The sequence below is a fragment of the Malaclemys terrapin genome, chromosome 9, assembly GCF_027887155.1.
Source record: "Malaclemys terrapin pileata isolate rMalTer1 chromosome 9, rMalTer1.hap1, whole genome shotgun sequence".
Classification (NCBI taxonomy): domain Eukaryota; kingdom Metazoa; phylum Chordata; order Testudines; family Emydidae; genus Malaclemys; species Malaclemys terrapin.
Genome location: NC_071513.1, coordinates 61,012,392 through 61,034,338, shown reverse-complemented (window position 1 = coordinate 61,034,338; position 21,947 = coordinate 61,012,392). Strand labels below are relative to the sequence as shown.

The 21,947-nt window shown below is 43.4% G+C and overlaps 1 protein-coding gene across 1 annotated transcript in view; it reads left to right on the top strand.

The window, feature by feature from the left end:
- GPC1 (glypican 1) overlaps positions 1 to 21,947 on the top strand; it is a 316,953-nt gene that overhangs the window by 266,973 nt on the left and 28,033 nt on the right. Inside the window, exon 4 of the mRNA XM_054039262.1 lies at positions 18,575 to 18,740. Coding sequence (XP_053895237.1) covers positions 18,575 to 18,740 — 166 coding nt within the window. The remainder of the gene's footprint in view (positions 1 to 18,574; positions 18,741 to 21,947) is intronic.

Below are 21,947 nucleotides of genomic sequence, written 5' to 3'. Positions count from 1 at the left end.
CGGCCTCGTTTTCAAAGGCGGAGAATACTCTTGGTTCCCGCTCATTTTAATGGGTGATTGGGTGCTCATTATCTTTGGGCAGAGATAAGCAGCCTGACTTTCAGTTCCCCCTCTGTATAATGATACACAGCCTCTTTTGTAAAGTGCTTTGAGATCCTCGCATGAAGAGCCCTAGGTAAATACTAAGTGGTGTTATAATATTGAAGCTGGATATATATTTTGAAGTGGGTAAATACTAAGTGGTGTTATAATATTGAAGCTGCCACAGCGGTAATTGCCATGTTTCAGTACCTCCAAACATGTGGCCGGTCACCTCCCTGGTGGAACGATGAACATGTGTCTGCTCTCCCCAAGTTTAGGGTAGCAGGGTGTCAAGAAAGTGGGAGAGACTTACTAACTTTTAACAAAGTCCCCAGTTTATCCATTCATTGTCCAAGGTGCTCAGCAGCTCTCCCCAGGGCCTGTTTTTGCAGTTGCTGTTCCTTCCCCTGACTACCTTGTTCTAACTGTACAGTTCAGACACATGGATTGTGGGTAATCAGAGTGGGTCTATCTGAACACCAGCCTGTGTTCTTCATCGTTTCCAGGATCACCCAGCCAGACTCATTGATTGATTGAAAAGCTTACCTCCTTTCTCTGGAACATTTGCCCCTGTATGTGTTTTCTATGACTCAGAAACCCCCCAATCCTTAACGCTGTGTCACCACTTGTAACAGCTGCCTTATGGGTGCACAGAACTAAGTAGAGATGGACACAGCACTAGTAAGAGGCACTATTATTACACAGCCGTGCTAGTCTCAGGAGACAACTGACCTTTGCATGGGCACACCTTGGTTCCTCCTGTTCTCTGACTGTGGCACACAATAGTTTAGTCTCCTGAGACCTGTAACCCTTTGGTCTGATTCTGGTTGTTGGCTCGGTGTGAAGACTGTCCTCAGAGTGTACAGGCGCTCAGACTAGATGATCTGGTGGTCCCTTCTGGCCTTAAACGCAATGACTTTGCCATGTCTGGGATGTCCTCTTGATAAAAGGGTGTTACTTTAAAGTAGGGGGCTTTTAGTCAAGGGGTTGCTGATGTACAGGCACCAACCCCTTATTTGAAGTTGATGGCCTTCTAGTGATTAAAAAAAAAATCTGTTCAAAAATTGGGCTGCACAGGAGTCATGGTAAAACCTTACGTTCCACTGTAGAGTCTCCAAGGTACAGATGCTAATAGCCTTCTCTATCCTGCTCTAAAATAGGATCACATTAGTAATCTAGAATGTAAGCATACATGTGATCTAGAAAGCATCCCTCAAAGCCCATAACTCCCCATCTTCCAAAGTGGGGCTTTGTTTTCAAATCCAGGCATGAGTCCAGCAGTTGCTTGTTAGACTGTGCTGGTTCTGGTCCAGGCTGAATTGGCCTTTCAGAAGTAGGTAGCCCTTCTTGGAGAAACTGGCAGAAGAGGAGGGGAAAGAAAATTAAATTAATATGAGACTGTTAGTAAAGAAATATTATTAACTACATGTGCTATATCTATAGGTATTTAGATTCAGACTATCCTCATGGAGATAAGGGGAGCAGAACAATTAGTTATGGATGTCTCTGTGTGTGCGTGTACGCACCTCAGATCCATGTTGCTCCTCTGAGGACAATTCTGGCAAAGTAACCTGAGAGCTGTAGGTATCTGGCATACACGCAATGAGTCTGGTCTTGCTGCAAGAATGTGATAAAGCTTTTAGAATGCTAGGGATGGTGCTGTTTAGTGAAAATCTCTCCTTTCTGACTATCTTTCATCTTCCTTTTGGAGGGGACAAACGCTGTCAAAAGAGATACTCCGGCATGCCAGACAGAGCTTTGCTACTTCTTTCTTTTTTAGAGAGGACAACAAAAGGAGGAGCACTTTGAGAGGTAGGATATCACTATCAGGACTGTGCCCCTAAAGATACAGGCCAGTCCCAGCAATGTAGGAAATTGGCAGAGGATCACTCTGCTCCTGATCAAGGCTGATTTTAGGATTTTGAGGGACCTTAGTGTGGGGGGGGGGAGGGGACAGAGTCATTTGAACCTTTTTTTTTTTAATCTTTTCTTTTCCCCCTTTCCTCCCCACACCCTCACAGGACTAGGTAGAGATAAGACAGTGAAACAGTCACAGCCCACTGAAATAGTCACTTAATGAATTGTGGGTTCTCTCTCATGTGTGGGTGTCCCCTGAGAATCACATTCCTCTCCTCAGTCACAGGTTCCATGGGATATTAAAGACCAGTTCTGCTTCCACTCCACTGGTATCTCCCTCACTTTGGGCTTGATCCTGCTCCCCTTTAAGTCAGTGGGAAAACATAAGGGTAGCTCAAAGGGAGAAGGCTTGAGCCGGGGCTGTGAGGAGACTGCTTTCTTGTCTGCCTCAAGGACAGAATGTGAAGCCAGATAGAAAAAACAGGTAGCAGCGCAGTGCTGTCCTTGCCCCATCTATGTAAATGGTGCGGTACGTCCTCTCTCTGAGGATGTTAGGTGCTGTGGAGCAGGACTTTAGCTGCTGTCAATAGTGTAGCTCCAATAGTGTTGTCATATAGCGTGTAACATGGAAACTGTGGGTCATAGATACAGCAAAGTGAGTAAGGCTAGAGGAAGTCAGTAGTACATTATAAATAGCAAAATAACAAACTTTTAAGGTCAGATCCCATGAAAAGTATGTTTTCTTTTAGCAGAAGAGCAGCCATATGAAATAGTGAAGGGCAAGAAGGCATCTGTCTGTGGAGGCTTGCTCTGGCCAGAAGTCAATGGAGCTACGTACCAGTTAAGGATCTGGCCAAAAATCTGTAGCGTAACCTCCATTTGCCATCAGCCAAACGAATTGTCCTCACATGAGGCCAACCTGGTAGTCTGATCACAGTTGTGAGCCAAACTGGCCTGATGTTATCCTGTATATTTATCAGCTGGCCTCATTATCCATCCAAAAATCTATCCCATCTATCCATCCATATTTCTAAGAAGCCCTACCACCTCAGTGTCCGAGCGCTGGTCTCTGTCTCAGACCAATATGATGAGTGTGTTGGGAGATGGGGAGGGAAGAGTAGGAAAAATACTTGAGAGATTTGTATTTACTTTACTGCTATTAAATGCCTTTAAAATGTACATAAAAGCCGCTGAAGCCTGAGGAGCCTCAGCCTGCAACAACAGAGATGCAGATTGTCATTTTCCTTTCAAGCCAGACTTCAAAAGGAAAAAGGGGTTATTTTTTTCTATTCAGAATCAGCATTTCAGAAGGGTATGTTTGTAACTTGGCTATAGATCCTCAGGCCAATGGACCAGATCCTTCTCCTGGTGAAGTCGCTGAGAGTTTTGCCATTGACTTTAACAGCAGCGGGTGTGAGCCGTTGTTTGTAACTGGCAATGGTGAGGGTGTAATCTGACTGGCATCTGGTAGCTGGAAGCTGACCATATCTGTCTCTGACTACTACCAGCCTGTGTGTGACAGCAGGTGATGGGGCTGTGACAGGAAAGGCTATAGTCATTGTTAGATACTGATTTTTCCAATGCTCGTGACTTTCTGAAAATGCATCTTTTCCCATGATTGGGCTCTGCCCAAAATTGAATGAAAAGTATGAGCAGTGATCCAGTTGCCACCGAAGTAGTTGTTCTGTTTCTTACCTATGGAGATCCTGTAATACCTTCTCATGTAGATAATGGGGTTGTTTTACAATTCTAGTCTCAGGAGTGTAGGACTGTGCTTTTTTCCCGTTGCGTGCTTCAGTATCCCCTGGGGCTCCAAGGGTGTGGATATGTGAAACCCTGACTTTGTTCTCTGGAATTTCTGATCTCCTTCACAGCAAATAGTTGTTTTTGATAAGAGATTCTGTAAGTTTGACTTCTCTTTTGAAGTTTCCTTTGTTTCCATGAGCTCAGATTCCGTGTGTTTCTAATTGCCACTCTGTACTGGAAACACTTGTATCTAAAGCTGGCAGCGTCCCCAAAAAATGACTCCACTTTTTTATTCTAGGGCCTGATCCTGTAACAATGATGTCAAATGGGATTTTTGCCATTGGCATCAGTGGGAGCACAGTGGCTATCTAGTAAGGAGGCAGATTTTTGTAGGGTCCCATTTTAATGTGTAGGACCGACATCATCTCTTTTGGAAGAGCCCTCATGGTCCCTTTAGTCTTCTGCTATCATTTCAGAGGGGGCAAGGTAGCTCTAGGGTGCTGCACTGCTGCCCTGACCCCTGCGGCTTGAAAAGATCCAAACAGTGTGTCTTTTTTCTGACTTCTCCCTGGCCCCTATTTGGAGGAGGAAAATTGTTTGCTTTATTCAGTATTTAGTGCGGTTTTCAGTTATTCCAACTGGAGCCGCCTCCTCTCTGTCCCAGTGGTTTGCACCAGGCTCCGAGCTTGCGGCCTTGTTGTTTTAAATGACAGCTGGTTGACTCTGATCATGGGTTTGGAACGTTCCAATAAAACCTGCATAGGTGGTTTAGTGGAAAGAGGAAAGTTAGATGATCTTGGATGCAAGAGAAATGTATCACATTGATATCACATGGATGTTGAATGGTGGCCACTGAAGTCGTACGTGTAATGTGTGCTTTTTACATGCACCAAGGGGAAACAAAGCTTGACTTTTTTCCCCCCATGTTCTACAAAAATATAAACTTCCTTTTGGCAGTGGAATGAAGAATCAGAGGCCTAACCTGTTACCAGTAAGTGTGTGTACTATGAGGAGACTAGAGCTATTAGAATCCCAAGGACCCTCCCACTAGATTACCTACTTGACGATGTCCCTTTAATTGATTACTTCTCTCAATCTACAGATAGTTTTTGTGCAATGCTCATCATTTGAAGACTTATAACTGTGCACTAAAGCATACAATCAATGAAATAACAAGGAACTCTTTTTGTCAGTTCTTTCAAACTGATTCCTTTCGAAATTGAATGAGAGTTAAAAAAAAAAATGGATGTGCCTTCCCCCCCATTGAGAATTGTTTGCAAAACCATTAATTTTACAGTAATTGGCTTAGACGCAGCTCAGGAGGGGAGGGAAATGAAGGAAACAAATGCCACTTTGAATGCAGAGAATTATGTGTTCTCGGTTTTCTGACGTATTCTCTTCAAGCGCACCTCTCCTCCCTGAAGGATCTGCTGTCTGGTTTGCAAATGCTGGTGATGAACAGTCAGACAGGGAGTCTCAGTGCATTAGTCACTTAGTGTGGCTGTATCGTGAGCGTTGCAAAATTTTGAATTCTATTTTCATACTAGATGTGACATCGAGTTTTCTAAAAGATTGTTGTCCAGGCGAGGCGCTTGCTCTGGTGGAGTGAAGTGGTTTTATCAACAAAGAATGGAGTCAACCCAGAAAGGGAAGTAGCCACAGAGGAGTACAGAGTTCATCTCTTGATATAAACCACAATTGCAGGATAATACTTGATGACAGCCTTTTGAAATGTCAGTGCTTTTGGTGGAACAATGCATTTCACAGGGCGAGTTTCTGTTCCAGTGGATTAGCTCATTGCCACTTAAATCAAACACTGTATACCCAGCTGGAAGGTTGTTTTAATTAAAATGACATACCACACAATACTATTTTGTATACTAAGCATTTTTGCCATTTTTAGCCAGGATTTATGAATAGGTTGGGGGTTGGGGGAGGGGTACTCCTATTGAAGTCAATAGCAAAACTTCCATTTACATAATTAAAGTGGGAGCAGGATGGGGCAGGTGATTTCTACTTAGTAGTAATTAAAATAATTATTTTAAAATTGTTCTGTTGCATTTTGTATATTTATTTCTGCATCTGATAAATTACTGAATAGTGCATTGATTCCAAGTTAAAATCTGTATTTTTCAGTAAATATTTTTACTGCTGACTTTGATTTGACTGGGATAGGTTCAGATTCTTGGGGATAGGTCACACAGCCTATTGTGAACCTATTCTTGACATCTTGACATAGTTTCTAGGTCACAGTACTAAGAAAAGACTCCAGTAGATCCCAATGGTGAAGGAGACCCATGAAGAGAGGGAAGCTAAAGGCCGTTGAGGTAATTCACATGTCTGGAAATTACATCTGTGTTGGATGAGCTCTAATATTATAAGTTTTGTAGCTAAACTATACTATGTACAAGTAGGTCTTGAAAGAAAAATTCCCAGGGCTCAATCCTGGTCCAAATGAAGTCAATGGCAAAACCCTCAGAGATTTCAGTGGGATCAGGATGTGTCTCCATCAGAAGAGAACAGATAAGAACTCAAGAGGAGAGCACAACAAGGTCACAACAAGAATATTTTGGGATTAATTTGAAAAAAAAATGTAAATGATAAACAAATCATTATTTTACATTTGGATTGATCTATGAATTATTTATTTATTCCATATCAATATCTAGTTCTATCTCTGTATCTAGATATATCTGTATCTATCTATCTATATATTTAGAGAATCTCCACCAATAAAACTTTAAAAATTTGAACAGTTTAAATCACCTCCCCAATGTTACCCCTGGAAAATGACTCTGATTCTCTTCGATTAAAATATAAAGACAAATATCAAATGTCTGCCAGCACGTTACTCCATACTTGCTTTCTGAGAACATGTACGAACATATTTTAATGAGAGAGGTGTCAGAGCACAGACTCTAACCCCTGCAGCAACTCCTGCCTCTAATCAAGTGGGAGGGGTGAGGCGAGAGAATGCAAGGGTGAGATGGGGAAGAATTCTTAGAGATCTTTGTTTGCATAAAGGCTGCATTGTTTCTTTCGACTGAGTTGTCGATTGACATTAGAAAAGACTTCAGAATCCTGATGACTTGTTCTCTCATGAAGTGATTCTAATGAAATTCTCATTGTAATAAAAATGGCATTGACAGGAGTGCAGCCAGGTATTTCAACAGCCTGTACTTTAGCACAGGCTGGGACAGATTAATAGTGCTCAGATAAATCAATAATTGTCATGTGCTGTCTTCATGCAGTGCTACATTATTTAAAGATGAGCAAATGATGTTTTACTTAATCTTCAGGAGTTTGCATGCTTCTGATTTTGGGCCACCTGTGATTAATAGCTGGCTTTGACTATTCATAGTTATCAGTTATTACAAATCTTAGTTGGAAACCTGGTGTTTTTCATCAGTTTTTAATTGGCACCAGATGTTTGATCAGTCAGATGTTGAATGAGAAGTTAGGTGTAATTTTTAAATGCTTTTTAGTGGTCGGGGGGTAAGAGCGAAAGAGCAAGGACATTGGAAAGGGCTTGGTTTGGGATCTTGCCGATATGAATAAAATAACTTTTCCCCTGAAGGGAAACTAATGAAATTACAGCTATCAGAACTGAGACTTTTTTTAAAAAACTGATCCTTATGGAAATTCACAAGCAGACTTTTCCTTAATATATCAAGGCCAAAGAGTACTGTACATTTTTTATATATTACTTCAGAGAGAGAGAGAGTGTGTGTGCGTGTGTGAAGTTAGTGCTCCCGAGAGTTATTGACATAACAGATATAGCCCGAGCATCTTCAGAGTAAACTTCTTAATGCAGTTCCACCAACCCTGACCTGAAAGCAAATGTCCTTAGGGGGTGAGTTGTGTTCAGTCACCAAGTCCGTTCAGTCTTTGGTGTGTCTGCTGAGATAGCCAACATGTGAGCTAATTACAGTTGAACCTCAGAGTTACGAACACCAGGGTTACAAAATGATCTGTCAACCACCCACCTCATCTGGATCGGGAAGTACGCAAACAGGCAGCAGCAGGGAAAAAAAGCAAATACGGTACTTTGTTAAATGTAAACTACTAAAAACATAAAGGGAAAGATTTGACAAGTTTAAAAAAAAGATGTGATAAGATAAGAAAATTTTCTGTGTTTGTTTCATTTAAATGAAGATGGTTACAAGCATTTTTCTTTTGCATAATAAAGTTTCAAAGCGGTATTAACTCAATGTTCAGTAGTAAATTTTTGAAACAAGAACCATAAAATTTTGCTCAGATTTACGAACAACCTGCATTCACGAGGTGTTCATAACTCTGAGGTTCTACAGTAGGGACAGTTGTAGTAGCTTCTGTGATGTGGTGGCTATCCATTTGGAACTGGAGTGAGAACATCAACCCATTTCAGTTTGGAAAATAAGCACTCATCAGATCAATCAGGACTGACTGGGGCACAACCCCCACTTAGTGATGGAAGATTCTATAGGCCTGATTCAAAGTTCACTGAAGTCAGTGAGAGTCTTTCCTTTCACTTCAGTGTGATTTGTATCAGACCCCCCTCTATCCTTTCCCCCAAGGCTCCGCCTCTTTCCACTCCTGCCCCTCCCCACCTCTTCCCGCCCCCACTCCACCCCCGAGCGTTCCTCATCCTCGCTTCCGCCCTCCCGCCCCCCCATGCCTCCTTCACGCTGCAGAACAGCTGATTGCTGTGGGCAGGAGCCGCGGGGAGGGAGGAGGAGGTGCTGATTGGCGGGGCCTGCCGGCAGGCAGGAGGCACTAGGCGAGGGGGAGATTCTGATAGGGGTTCTGCCAGTGGGTGTTCAACACTCACCATTTTTTCTGGAACACCCACGGAGTTGGCGCCTATGTTGCCAAGTTCTGCAGAATTTTTCTCCTTATTCTGTAGACATTTATGGGGGGGGAAATAATTTTTTTTAAAAGCAAGTTGACTTTTTTTTAAATAAAAGGCAAACACTAATTGTTACTTGAATCAGAAGTCCTAAACTGACTTTTTACTAATACACTGCCTTGTCTTAGATCGTCCCATTCATCCTCAAGATCTTCCTCCTAACATCGTCCTCCAGATTATCCTGTTCTCCTTCCCCTGGAGACATTCCAGTCCAGCACAATACTTCTCTTCAGACTAGCTTTCTTTTGCAGCCCTCAGACTTGTCTGTTCCTATGCTCTATTTTATTCACAGTATAATATCAATTCTCTTTGACCTGGAAGCTGTGGCGTGCTTTTAGACATGCAGCAACTTTTAGTGAACAATTTTGCACTAAGCTTTCCATCCTGATGAAGAGTTTGCACCACTAGCTCTGGTCTGTCATGTACGTTTCAATTCCACACTTGCCTGCATTAGGTCATTGACTCTCAACCTTTCCAGACTACTGTACCCCCTACAGGAGTCTGATTTGTCTTGCGTATGCCCAAGTTTCACCTCACTTAAAAACTACTTGCTTACAAAATCAGACATAAAAATACAGAAGTGTCACAGCCACACTGTTACTGAAAAATGGCTGACTTTCTCATTTTTGTCGTATAATTCTAAAATAAATCAATTGAAATATAAATATTGTACTTACTTTTCAGTGTATAGTACATAGAGCAGTGTAAACAAGTCATTGTCTGTATGAAATTTTAGTTTGTACTGACTTTACTCTAGTGCTTTTTATGTAGCCTATTGTAAAACTAGGCAAATAGCTAGATAAGATGTTGTGCCCCCTGGAAGACCTCTGCAGAACCACAGGGGTACGCATAGCCCTGGTTGAGAACACTGCCTTAGGTGGTCCAGACTTTTTAGTGAAGTTCCATAAAATGGCATCGTCCATGTGGTGTGACCTTGCGCGTACAGTGTATGCAAGGTCATGCTTTGCAGAGGACACAATTTTGTTCTACAGTGCATGTTCAGGGGCTGGACAGAATGGTCCCATGGGCTGCCAGTTGGACCACATTTTTTGTGAATTCAGGGGCATGCAATGCAAACATTGTATACGTAGATGCATGCCGCTGCATAGAAGAGCAAGACAAATTTTCTAGTGGACTTTTTAAATGCAAATCATAGGGTAATAGTAATGAATCCTTTTAAAATCTGTGCCACAGGGGCTGCTGCTGAAGGTACAAAATGTATAGGTCAAGATTTTCAAAAGTGGGTGCCTCATAGTAGACTCCTGAGTTGAGTTTTAGACACCCAAGTGGCTGATGTTCAGAAGTGCTGAGCACCTAGCAGCTTAACTTGAAGTCAAGGGCAGTTCAGCACTTCTGAATAACAGGCTATATATATATGTGTGTATATATAATATATATATATAGGCTCCTTTGGGTGTCACACTACTGTTTTAACAGGGGAAATGTGGTACCAGACTCTTAAGTAGAGTGGAGAGATGAAGGTAGGAATCCTTTGTAAATATCACAATAAAGAAATATCAAAATAAGGGACTTTTAATAAATGAAGCTTATTAATTTAACTTGCAATGTTCCAATAGCAACAGTCACATGAAACAAACACCCTACCATGGGGGGCAAGGAAGTATCTTGCAAAAATCCTTAAGATGACATTGAGATCTAAATCTAGGCACTCATCGGGGCTGAGCTCCTAATATGGATCAAACTCCTTGGCCTAGCTGAGCCTGTAAACCTGAGTACTCCCAGGCTGAAGTGAACTTCTAGGTGGATTGAACTCATAGGCTGGAATAAGCTGCTGAGGCTGCAGACCAATTTTATAGTCCCTTGGCTCCGCCCCTTATTGGTTTTAACCAATCAGCCACCTCCACCTCTCTATGAAGTTTTACCCCCTTTACATATATATTTTATTTTTCCCTGTTAAAACACATACCCACCTTACTACTAGCCAAGCAGTAAAAAAGGCCACCACCAAAAAAACCATGCACTCTTCCATGGGGAGCTGCAGTACTGCACCCTTAACAATAGCCTGTGTAAGGATATAAATAGCAGCACTTTCAAGGCCTCCCTCATCATACAAAATTGGAGTCCCATGGCCAGTGACAAACATCATGGCTTTCCCTGGCTCCAAAGGAAATTCCTCCAAATGTGGCCCCACAGTAGAAATGTCCACATCTCTGTTTTGTAAAGTAAGGGCAATGAGAAGATGGAAAGTGGAAGCCTTTGCTGTGCTGCGTAGCTGGCCGTTGGATGTAGGGTGGCTAGGTGTCCGGTTTTCAATCAGAAAGTCTGGTGGAAAAGGGGACCTGATGGTGTCCGGTCAGATCTACTGACCAGACACCAAAGTCCGGTCACCGCAGGCAGGGGAGGCACCACATCATCACTCGCGCCAGCCCTTCTCAGCTAGGGCCACCTTCTACCTGCATCAGGCGGCTGTAGCTCCCAGCCCCGGCTCTGCAGGCGAGTCCCTCCTGACCCACGCAGGGAGGGGTGGAGAGGGGAAAAGCAGTGAGTGATGGAGGGAGGGGGAAAGAGGAGCAAACAGAAGGGGGAGCTTAGGGGGAAGGGGCAGGCCAAGAGCAGGGCCTTGGGGGAAGAAGCGGGGCAGAGGCGGGTACTCAGGGGTAGGGGCAGGGAAGGGAAGGTGCCAGTACTCTTGCTGGAGTGTCCAATTTTTAAATGTTACGTAGTTGGCAACCTTACTTGGATCTTCCTTCCTGGTCTTCCTGGAGTCTTTCCATATAACTCAATAAGGCGTTCTAGTGGAAACAACGTGCATCACTTGATCAGCCCTTTTGCAGAGCTGTGTTTTAGGGATGTTGGTGACAGTTTTCTCCATCACTTGCATAACATTAGCTCCTCATTTTGAGTATCTTGACTTCTGGACCTGATTCTGCCATTCCCTTTGTTCAAGGAGTCGAGTTGTGTGAGTATGTACCACCCACTGTTTGCCAGGGTTGCTGAGGTGTACCCGTAATGCTGTCCATTCTCCTTTTGCCCCCTATGGAGATTTTCTTCCTGGGGTCAGGGGTGTATGTGTTACTATAGAAGAAAAAAGTCACAATGTGTTATCAATACAATAGCTTTATTGTACAATAGCACAAAGCCACAAGAGTAGAGAAAAGGCAGACAGCCCAAACAATTAGTGCTGCCATCCCTTAACCTCACTATATCCAAGAGATCTAGAGAGAGATTCTATAGCCAGTTGTTTGGTACAGTACAATATAAGCTCTCAACATATAGTCTATAAAGATAATAAATTAAATTTCTGATTGAATGTCTCCAAGCTATTTCTGAGACTCCTTTCAAAGCTAGACATCTCAACTCCACTAATAAGTACTTTGTGTAGGAAAAGAGTCTCCGTGTAGTTCATATTTTAAAAAGAGAAAAATGCTACACTGGCCCAATTTCAAAATATTATCTGCAATTAGGATGTTTGCTGGAAGAAAGCAATCAGTCCCCTTTACTTCTTGGGTAGCATCTCCTTCAGCAATGGACAAGGAATCCAGACATTTGGACGAGTGATCTAAGCAAATACTTTAGGATTAGAGCTATGTGGAATGTTCACATCAAATCCTCCTGAACCTTGACTTCAAGGTGCACTGTGCTAGCGAATCTCCTGTCCAAGTTCTCAAAAACTGTGTGGGATTGTTTGCATAGCTGGCCCTGTGGGCGTCAGCCAGCTCTTATCCTACCCTCACCACCTCAAAGCCCTTTTGGTTCAACAAAATAACCTGCAAGGGTTAGTATGCTTCCAGAGCCTGTTAGCTGAACTGGGAGAGCTTAGTTCCTAAACACATTTTAAATCGAACTCTTCAGGCTCCATACAGTCCCCTGCCAGATTCTACATTTTAGCTCAGTGAGCCCAAGCCTGGAGCAGCCCTATCACTGTGTATGTTAGATGGAAGCAACAGCAGATCCGGAGGGCAAGAGCCTGATTCTCCTCTCACACAGAGGTACAGTGGGACGAACACCGTGGAAGTTAATGGACTTACATGGGTATAAGTGAGGGCAGGATTGAGTGCTATCAAGGCAAAGTCCATGTGGAAAACACTTCCATAATCTCACCCTCCTAGTCTCGGGAAGATCCCCAGCCATTGAGCAACACTGGTGTCCATTTTAGACACATCTGCTCATTCTGTCTGCAAAATTGGAAGAGCATGATCATTAACAAGTGGAATAATTAGCAGGTTAAAGGGGTACAGGGACCTGGAGTCATCTGGATACCAGCAGAGACTACTACTAATCCTTGCTGCTCAGAGATAAAGTTGAACACTCACAATCTGACAGATTTAAGGGAGAGATCATTTTAACATCAACAATTGGTGCATGAATAAATCACCTACTGTGTATACAGCAGGGACAGGCACAGGGGAAAGGGATAACATAGGTAGGTTTAGAAGGGTTCCATTTTTATTGGTAAATGTTAGTAAACGCCAATGTCATCATACATTCACAAACTGACAAAAAATATTTCCATCGATGATAATTGAAATTTACAGATAGGCAATATAAGAAAAATGCTGCTTGAGAACTCAGTAGAGTTTGATTTAAGGATATTTACTTTGTATATTTTGACATGTGATATTGACTATTTATGTTTTAATGGATATAAAACTTTAATTGTTTTTAATCTCCATGCCTACGGTCATTAAATAATTGTCTGACCTCCCATAATTGCCCACAACAGTGAAACATTTATATTGAAAATTTAAATCAATAAAAAAAATTGAAAAATTGTTTAACAATATAGATTAATATTATCTGTGGGGAAAAAAATTTAAATCGAATTCTGCCAGGCTTAAACATAGGACAGGTAAATGCAGAAGGGTTTACATGTGTGGATATTGCACCGTACTGTGCTATGCACGCTGCCTCCAAGCTGCCTTGTACGATGTGGCATTAAAGTGTCCCTCTGGTGGAAAAAGTCACTTTGCAAGAATGACAAATTGGCCATGCACAAATATTCTCTGTCTGACATCCAAGTCATGTTCGCTCAGTTATGCGGTAAAGGCATAGTTTTTTTCCAACTCTCAGGAGCTTAGCTTGAAACTCCAGGCAGTGTTCTTTGTGCCTAGTACATCATCTGAAACGGCCATCCAAAGACAGATGTGAACAGTAAGCAAGCAGTTGCTTTTTTAGGATGGTTAGCTGGCTAGCCAAGCTATGTCCCTCTGACAGCTGTTGAGTGGCCTATAGGAGGCCGGTTGCAGGACAGTGGATTACATCACAGGAAATAACAATAGTTGCACCCTTGTTGGCTAATTTTGGCAGCAAGGACATGGAGTGACTAGCACGAAGTATTAACTATCCTCACACACAGATGGTCTTATCAAGTCTGTGTAGAGGCAGAGCATCCTGGAGACTATAGAATTGCTGCCCCTGCTGGGGCTGTCCTGGGACGGGGGGTATGTCCGTCTCCACTGGCTTTGTGAGCATTAAATTCACTTTGAAAAGAAAAATATCCATGAGTAAGTTAAGTAATCAGAGAGACAAGGTGGGTGAGGTAATATCTTCTGTTGTAGAACTTCTATTAGTGAAAGGGACAAACCTTCAAACTCCACAGAGCTCTTCTGCAGGTCTGGAAAAATAGCAAAGTTCTCCTCAGTACTTTCTTGTAAGCATTCACAAGCATGCAAGTTTAATTCTTATACTGGATTTTCACAGTACAGCTCTGGTGAAGACTCATTAGAAGAAAAAGTAGCACTCCCTTCCAGACTGAATTTCCAGTATTTCAAGTTGAATAGACTGCTTCTGGCTGGTGTTAGCTATTTCTAGCATGCATTTATATTTCATCTACTCTTAACTGTTGTCCCCGCATTTAACATTCGGTGCATTTTATTCAAGTCCTGTGTTTCATAAGAAAATCTTACATTTTAAATGATATTTTCATTGTACCTTGTTGTTGTCTTAGGTTAATAAGTGATGGATGGAGTTTTGGTTTGTTTCTCAAACTTTTCCTCATCTCTTACTTGAGTAGGGTAAAAGCTCCACCTGCTGGTGCGAAGGGAGCATTACACTTTTTAAACCAATTTAATCCCAGTGATTAAATACGCATTTTAGTACCTTGTACCAGGGATTTGAAGAATGAGTGCACTAATTTTACCCCTTTGGTTCTGTTTGTGTGTGTGTTTGCAGTGGTAACAAAAGAAGAAGCTCTTTTAAAAGAGAGAGCAAAGCTTTCAAACTTTTGCAGTTTTCTTCAAGGTTGAGGTCTTAGTAGGGTTGCCAACTTTCTACTCTCATAAAACCGAACACCCTTGCCCTGCCTGCTGCCCCGCCACTCTTCCAATGCCCCGCCCATGCCCCACCCCTTCTCCGAGGCCCCACCCCTGCTCACTCCATCCCCACTCCCTCTGTCATTCACTCTCCGCACCCTCACCCACTCGCTCATTTTCACTGGGCTGGCTCCGGGGGCTGGGGTGCAGGAGGGGATGAGGGCTCTGGATGTGGGCTCTAGGGTGGGGTCAGAAATCAGGAGTCCAGAGTGCAGGAGTGGGCTCCAGGCTGAGGCAGTGGGTTGGGATGCGACAGGGGGTGAGGGCTCTGGGGTGGGGCCAGAGATGAGGGGTTTGGGGTGCAGAAGGGGGCTCCAGACTGGGGTTGAGGGGTTCAGAGTGCAGGAGGGGGCTCTGCTCTGGGGCAGAGGTTTGGGGTATGGGGGGGTGAGGGCTCTGGCTGGGGGTGCAGACTCTGGGCTGGGGCTGGGGATGAGGTGTTTGGGAACACCTGGTCACACTAGGTTTTAGTATTTCTGTGGCAGGTAGTATGTACTTTATCTGGCAGAGTTAAAGCATTAGGGCCCAGATCCACAAAGGGACTTAGGTTTAGGCACCAGTGCAATCACAGGTGTCCTGTAGTTGGCGAAACTCATTTGGTGCCTAAATGTTCACTGTAAAAAGTCCCCAAGGCACCTAAGTTTCTGTCTCTAGGCATGTGCACTGCTGCCTCAGGCAGCCGCCCGGACCCCCAGCTGAACCCTAGAATGATCCTGAAACCAGGAGAAGACATTGCCTGTGTCGCTTGCAGGGCCCGATCTGGTAGGCATGCTCCGGCCACATGTAATTCTGCAGAAAACAGCTGGGGGGTGGAGGAGAAAGGAAGCTACCTTTATCGTCTTCAGCCCCGTTCTTAGGGAACTCATCCAGGATGTGAGAGAACCCACTTCAGTTCCCACCTCTGCCTCATGAGAAGGGATTTGAACTGGCTTCCCCTACCTCTCAAGTGAGTGCCCTAACCAATGAACTAGGGGATAGTCTGATGTTGTCCCTCTGTTGAAGCCATTCCACTTGGTATAAATAACTAAAATATACATTGGGCCAGCAAGAGTGAGAATGACGCTGTAGTCACCAGGCAGAATGGGGAACTGAACCTGCCTCTGGGGTGAGTTCCCTGACCACTGGGCAAGAGGTTATAAGGGAGGCTGTCTCCTCCCTCCAGTCGTTTTGTGTGGTGCCAGGTACGTGCTGCTGCTGTTCTGCCAAGAAACCGCTTAGGCACCTGACTCTAGACGAGGGTTCCTAGCTATGGATCCCAAGCAAGATAGGTGCCTCCTTCCAGCCCGGACTAAGCGCCTAACTCCATGGGAGTGGCCGGGCATAGGACTCACACCTCTTGTCATCATCTCCCGTTGGCTAGTTTAGGCAGCTCCCTGCCTAGTGAGCTGGCTTTTGTGGATCCCATTCTCAGGCAGCTATCTGTTCCCATGCATAGTATAGGGAGCCGAAGGGCCTCACCCAGGGTTTGTGGATTCCACTGGGACTATATCAACATAGGGATAACAAACCCACAGCTGGCCTGAGTCAGCTGACTTGGGGTCGCAGGGCTCAGGCTCCAGGGCTGAAAAATCACTGTGTAGATGTTGGGGCTTGGGTTGGAGCCCAAGCTCCGGGATCCTGCAAGGGTAGAGGGTATTTTATCCCTGTGGACATGTAGCCAAAGTGACCGGGCACCTAAAAGTTAGGTGCAATGACTAAGTCCTTAGTGGATTTGGGCTTCTGTGGATATTTGTTGTGTACAGAGAGAGAATTTTTCTACATTATCCCATCAGTTTTCTGAGGTTTAGAAACTTCATTTTATAGAAACCAAAGAAATTGAAACCTCCTACTTCTAACTTTTAACATGGGGAGCAGTTCTGGGATGTCTGTACGGTATCTGAACCTCAGGAAGACTTCTCATGCGGTCCTTTAACTAATTCCTTCAAAATAAAAACCCAGCAGAGTGGAGACATCCTTTTCAAGGCGTACTAAAAATAAAGGGCTATAGAGAAGAGTGTTTGAGGAAGACAAACTTTAGGGATTTTATCTCTGGACCTCTAACAGTGGGCTCAGAAGAGTGGGAGCATGCTAAAGCTGCCTCGGTATTGCTTATTCTTGGACCACAGCAAGCTTAAAAGGAAACTGAACCTTGCAACTTGGATCTCTTTCAAGACAGAGCATTCCCCCGTCCATCACACTTGTTTGTTCTTGCTATTGCATAATTTCTCATGAGTGCTAAGCTACTGGCATTTGATTGATTGGTTGAAAAAGGAACATTAAGCCATTTCTTTTAAATCACCTAACAAGGAAATTGCAAATGGATATTGGCCAAAAAAATTGGTATGCTAGTTAATATTATAGACTGGCCAGGTTTGCCAGAGTCCTATTTGAGCTAATGGTTGCAGCACAGCACTGTAGTAGTGGGTTGGAGGGGAGTGTTCTTCAGGGAGCTCTCAGGAGCTTCTTGATCTGGTTCTGCACCAAATTATAGCTGGAGGCTTTCCCTTCCTCTAATGCTGATCAGCCCCTTCTCCCGTGTCTGGATGCTGGTTAGCCATCCCTTCCAGAAATGGTTTATCCCTGAGGCTCACAAAAATATGTTACAAGTGCAATTTCTTTAAACCTTTGGAGTACCCCAAATTGCAGGTATTTTCAAAATGGTTCAGGCTGACCCTTTGGATCACCCTCGCAAGCTCTTCACCCCACCTTCCTTTCCTATGCCCCCAGCAGAATGCCTGTAATGTTCAGGCTCCCCCATGGGATCAGCCTCGCATAAGAGGCAGTTCACATTTCAGGAGCAAACTGTCAGTGCAGTCAATATAAGTTCATGGAGGAAGCTTGTGGCTATCCACATCTGCCAGATGGTTGAAACAAGACACTTACCTAACAAAATAACCTGCTGATGCTTATAAAAGACTCTCCCAGTGCAGGAGTTACAGTGTGACAGTGTTGCAGAATTACAGGTCACAGTCATGACACAGGGACAGTGAAAACAGAAAGGATAGAGAGAGCCAGGTTAGTAAAACTGGCTCTCACTGGTTGTGAAAGGGCCCACCCTGCAGATACTCAAGGAAGGAATAGGAATGTAATATCGCTGCTAAAGTGCTGTAACATGTATTGTGAACTTCTCTAAACGAGTCATAATACAGTCATAATAATTTGATTATTTAATGTGCTCTTTGGTATATTTTTGTATTCCATCCCATTAGCTAATATTTTCATCTCTATATAAATTCACTTATTTTGCTACTTTGGTTTTATCATCATCTGTATCTGCATTATGGTAGTGCATAGAAGCCCCAGTCGAGCTTAGGGCCTCGTTGTGCTAAGTACTGCACAAATATATAGTGGGTAGGTTTGTGCTGTAATCACAGGGTGCGATTAAGACATACACGGTGAGAGACAGTCTAAAGACTGTCTAAAAAGAGACTGGAAGAGCTTACAGTCTAAATAGACAAGGGAGATGAAGGGTGGGAGGGGAAACAGAGGTACCGAATGACAAAGTGACTTGCCCAAGGACACACAACAGGTCAGTGGCACAACCCAAAATAGAATCCTGCCTCAATCCAGAGTCCTGTCCACTGCATCACAAAACATTTTAAATGATTTAGTTACATGGGGCATGAATTTAGCTCAGTATAATTTAATCTATCTGACTAGGGCTTTAAAATAATGCACTGTATAATTTCCTGTTTAATGAGAGTCTTTCACTTGTTTCCATAATTAATAATTGTCCTTCCACCTCTTTTAGGTGTCTCTTAGCCATGAGTGCACTCGTGCCATAATGAAGTTGGTGTACTGTCCGTATTGCCGGGGCATGTCTAGTGTGAAGCCATGCAACAACTACTGTCACAACGTCATGAAGGGCTGCCTGGCCAATCAAGCAGACCTGGACACGGAATGGAGGAACCTGATTGGTAAGAAGAGCTAGTTATGTGCCAATAAAACTGTTGAGTTTCTGTCATAGTCCTCCCACACACCCCAAAGTTCATATTCAGTCTTTGTGAGACGGGGATTAGAGAATGAATAAAGTGTCATTAGAACAGTTAAAAGGGCCGTAAGACCCTTTTACGCTAAAATTTCTCTGCCTCAGAGCTGGACTGTAAAAGGACTGGAAAGACATTTTACTGTGTTTGAGTAATGGGCTCAGTCAGATCACTACACAGAATGTGCTACCCTGGCTAATCCTGTCGCTTTAGATTGCTTCTTCTGCACTGGGCTGGCAGGACCCCTACACTCTTTTCAATTAAACCAATTAAAACAACTCAATTAATTCTTGTGCCCTTCCCACCTCTTGAGGCTTAGGGCCAGATTCTACCACCCTTATTCTGGCTGAGTGGTACTGTCCTCCAGGAGTACCAAGGGTAAACTAAATTAAATTGGAAAGCGCTTTTAGATCCTCCTGTGGAAGGTGCTGTAGAAATGAAAAGTAATACAATTGTTTCCATGGGCTACAGAGGAGTCAGAATTGAGGATTTTCAACCCTGACAATGCTCCTTCAAAACAAAAAGGGTCGGGTGGAGTTTGGAGGAATAAGACTCATATATAAAGGAAAATAAAGCTCATTTGCTTTACATTTAAACACAAATGCCATGGTGGAGGGGACGGGGTCAAGTTCAGCAGCAAAGCAAAAAAATCAACACTAGGAGAAAACTAGAATGAAATCAGTCAGGGAATGTAGCCTGAGTAATTATTACACTTACCAGATTACATATTGGCATGCAATATGCACTTGTCACAGATAACAGGTTATTTTCCTAGGTGGCTGTTTAAAGTTAATTGACAAGACGTAATTTGGTGAAACGCACACACACAAACTATATTTAGTACAGACAACTATAATTGGAATCATAGGAAAGGATCAATATGTACAACTATATGACTAAGATAAGTGCGGTTAAGTAGTTCCTATATTGTTTATACTTACAGTCTTGCATTGTGTATATTTACAACTTATGGAGACCCTGGAAACAAAAACAGAAGGATAAGTACGTGTAACCCATCAGAAAGGAGGTTCTGATTCCATTTACGCTGCCTCAGGGACCGGATGAACCCACAGAAATGGGAACGGGGTGTGGTATTTTATACCCTTCCTTATGGTGGTAGTACAGATATATACCATATTTGCTCCTTTATCCTGATTATAATAAGATCATTAACAGCCCCTATCCATATGAGGCCTTTGGGATATCCATAATTAAACATCAAACATTAATATTCATGATGTACGTCACTTATTTCTTAATAATTTCGATACGTAAATGAGATCTAACTGCTTGATACTCCATAGAAACATAATTGCCAAAGCCCTCTAAAGCTCCCTTCTTGTGGAATCCTGTAGCTTACTGTACCTGTTTGTGGGGTTACTCATTTGTCTCTTAGAAGGAGAGTGCAAAATATCTGACCTGTGGTTATTTCTTGAGGCCTACACTCTTCAGCTAAATCCCAGCCTTTAGCATAAGTACTCCCTCAAGGCCTCATGTTCATACAAAAGGTCTGTAATCATAACAAACCTAATAACTCAGTTATTTGTTCTCCTTCTTGCTGTTACAGCTTTCATAACTTGTGTTAAAAAGGCTTAGCAAAGGAATTATATGGTAGCCAAAACTATAAACCCTCCTCGATCAGGTGATGGGTCAGCAGTCACCAGGAAGATCCTGCATCTTTCATTTTGTGGAGGTGACGAGCCTTGTTGCAATGAAGTGGACTGTATGTCTACCTAAGGGTATGATTCGCAGATTTTAGCACCAGAAAGAGCCATTATGATCAAGACTGACCTCCTGCATAATGCAGGCTAAAGAACCTCACCCAGTGATTCCTGCCTCTAGCCCATACCTGCTGGCTGAGCCAGAGCATCTCTTTTGGAAAGTTATAAAATGTATATAATTAAATTGGATTTTCAGAAAGCCTGTGATAAAAAGCTGCTGCTTTAAATGTGAACTACAAGGATTCAGGGAAGTGCCAGAGTGTGCGGGGTGAGGGGGAGAGGAAGGCGCAGAATCTGTGTATCGCTTGCAACTGGAAGTAATGGAGCTCTGTGGGAAGTCAGAGGACCCCTTGCTGTTCCTAATTGACTTTCACAAATAAGCCCAAGGACAGCATCTGCAGATAAACTAACTGATTACATATAAGTGGGGCTGAGTGGTGAATAAGCACGGTGCAAGCAGCTTAGTACATCCAGGAGATTTTTATTTTCAGCATAACTGGTTTAACACCAGGGAAATGAAACGTAATGGAGATAAATATAAGGTAATAGGCAATGTGACCATAATAATGAACACTCACAAATTGGGATTCAGGCTTTTTTTAACAGACCATTAGCTGAAAGTTATTTTTTAAAAATACATTTTCTTTTCATTTCAAAGATGTTTTAGTTCTGCTATCCGCCAGTTGTAATTCTCCAATATAGCTATAAATGGAATGATTTTGTGTCCTTGATTGTGTCACTCCACCATAGGTTACGGCACTGTACTCATCATGGGGCTTAGCTACACCTGAAAGCTCGTCACAAACATCTCCTTTTTCAGAAGGCCACAGCCTGCTTAGCTAATGATGATCCTTGCAGGGCAGGCATTAGCCCTGTGCTCTCTAGTCAGGGCTGGCTGCCAGGTTATTTAGGGGGGGAGGGGGTCCAAGCCACGGTTTTGTTTTTGACCAGAAAGCCCTACCTGGTTTGGGTCCTGGCTGTGTGAGAGTTTGCCCTCTCCTTATGTGGCCCCATGGTAACTAAACACAGCTGAAGCACTCAAATGAGAAGCCCCTTGGTTTAAAAGGGAAGGAGCTGGCTACAGGACTGAAGGGGTCATGGGCTCTGGAAGTCATTTCTCTAGAGCCCTTGTTTGTTGCCTTCTGGGCATAGGGCAAGGCGTAGGAGCCTATTTTTGAAAAAACTGGCCCTGTGTGCATCCAGCCACACAACTCCTCTTGCTCTCAGGGCACTTTCTGCTAACTGCCTTATAACTCTGCTTCTCTAAAGGGCAGGATTTGCACTCCTGGGCCTCGTGCTGCCAGTACATCATGCTGAAAACCCTTAGCACTCAAGAATTTTTAACCCACCGAGGGACTCATATGCCAGCCCCAGGGTCAAAAATCCACGTAGTACAGCAACCTTCTGATGCCCCTGA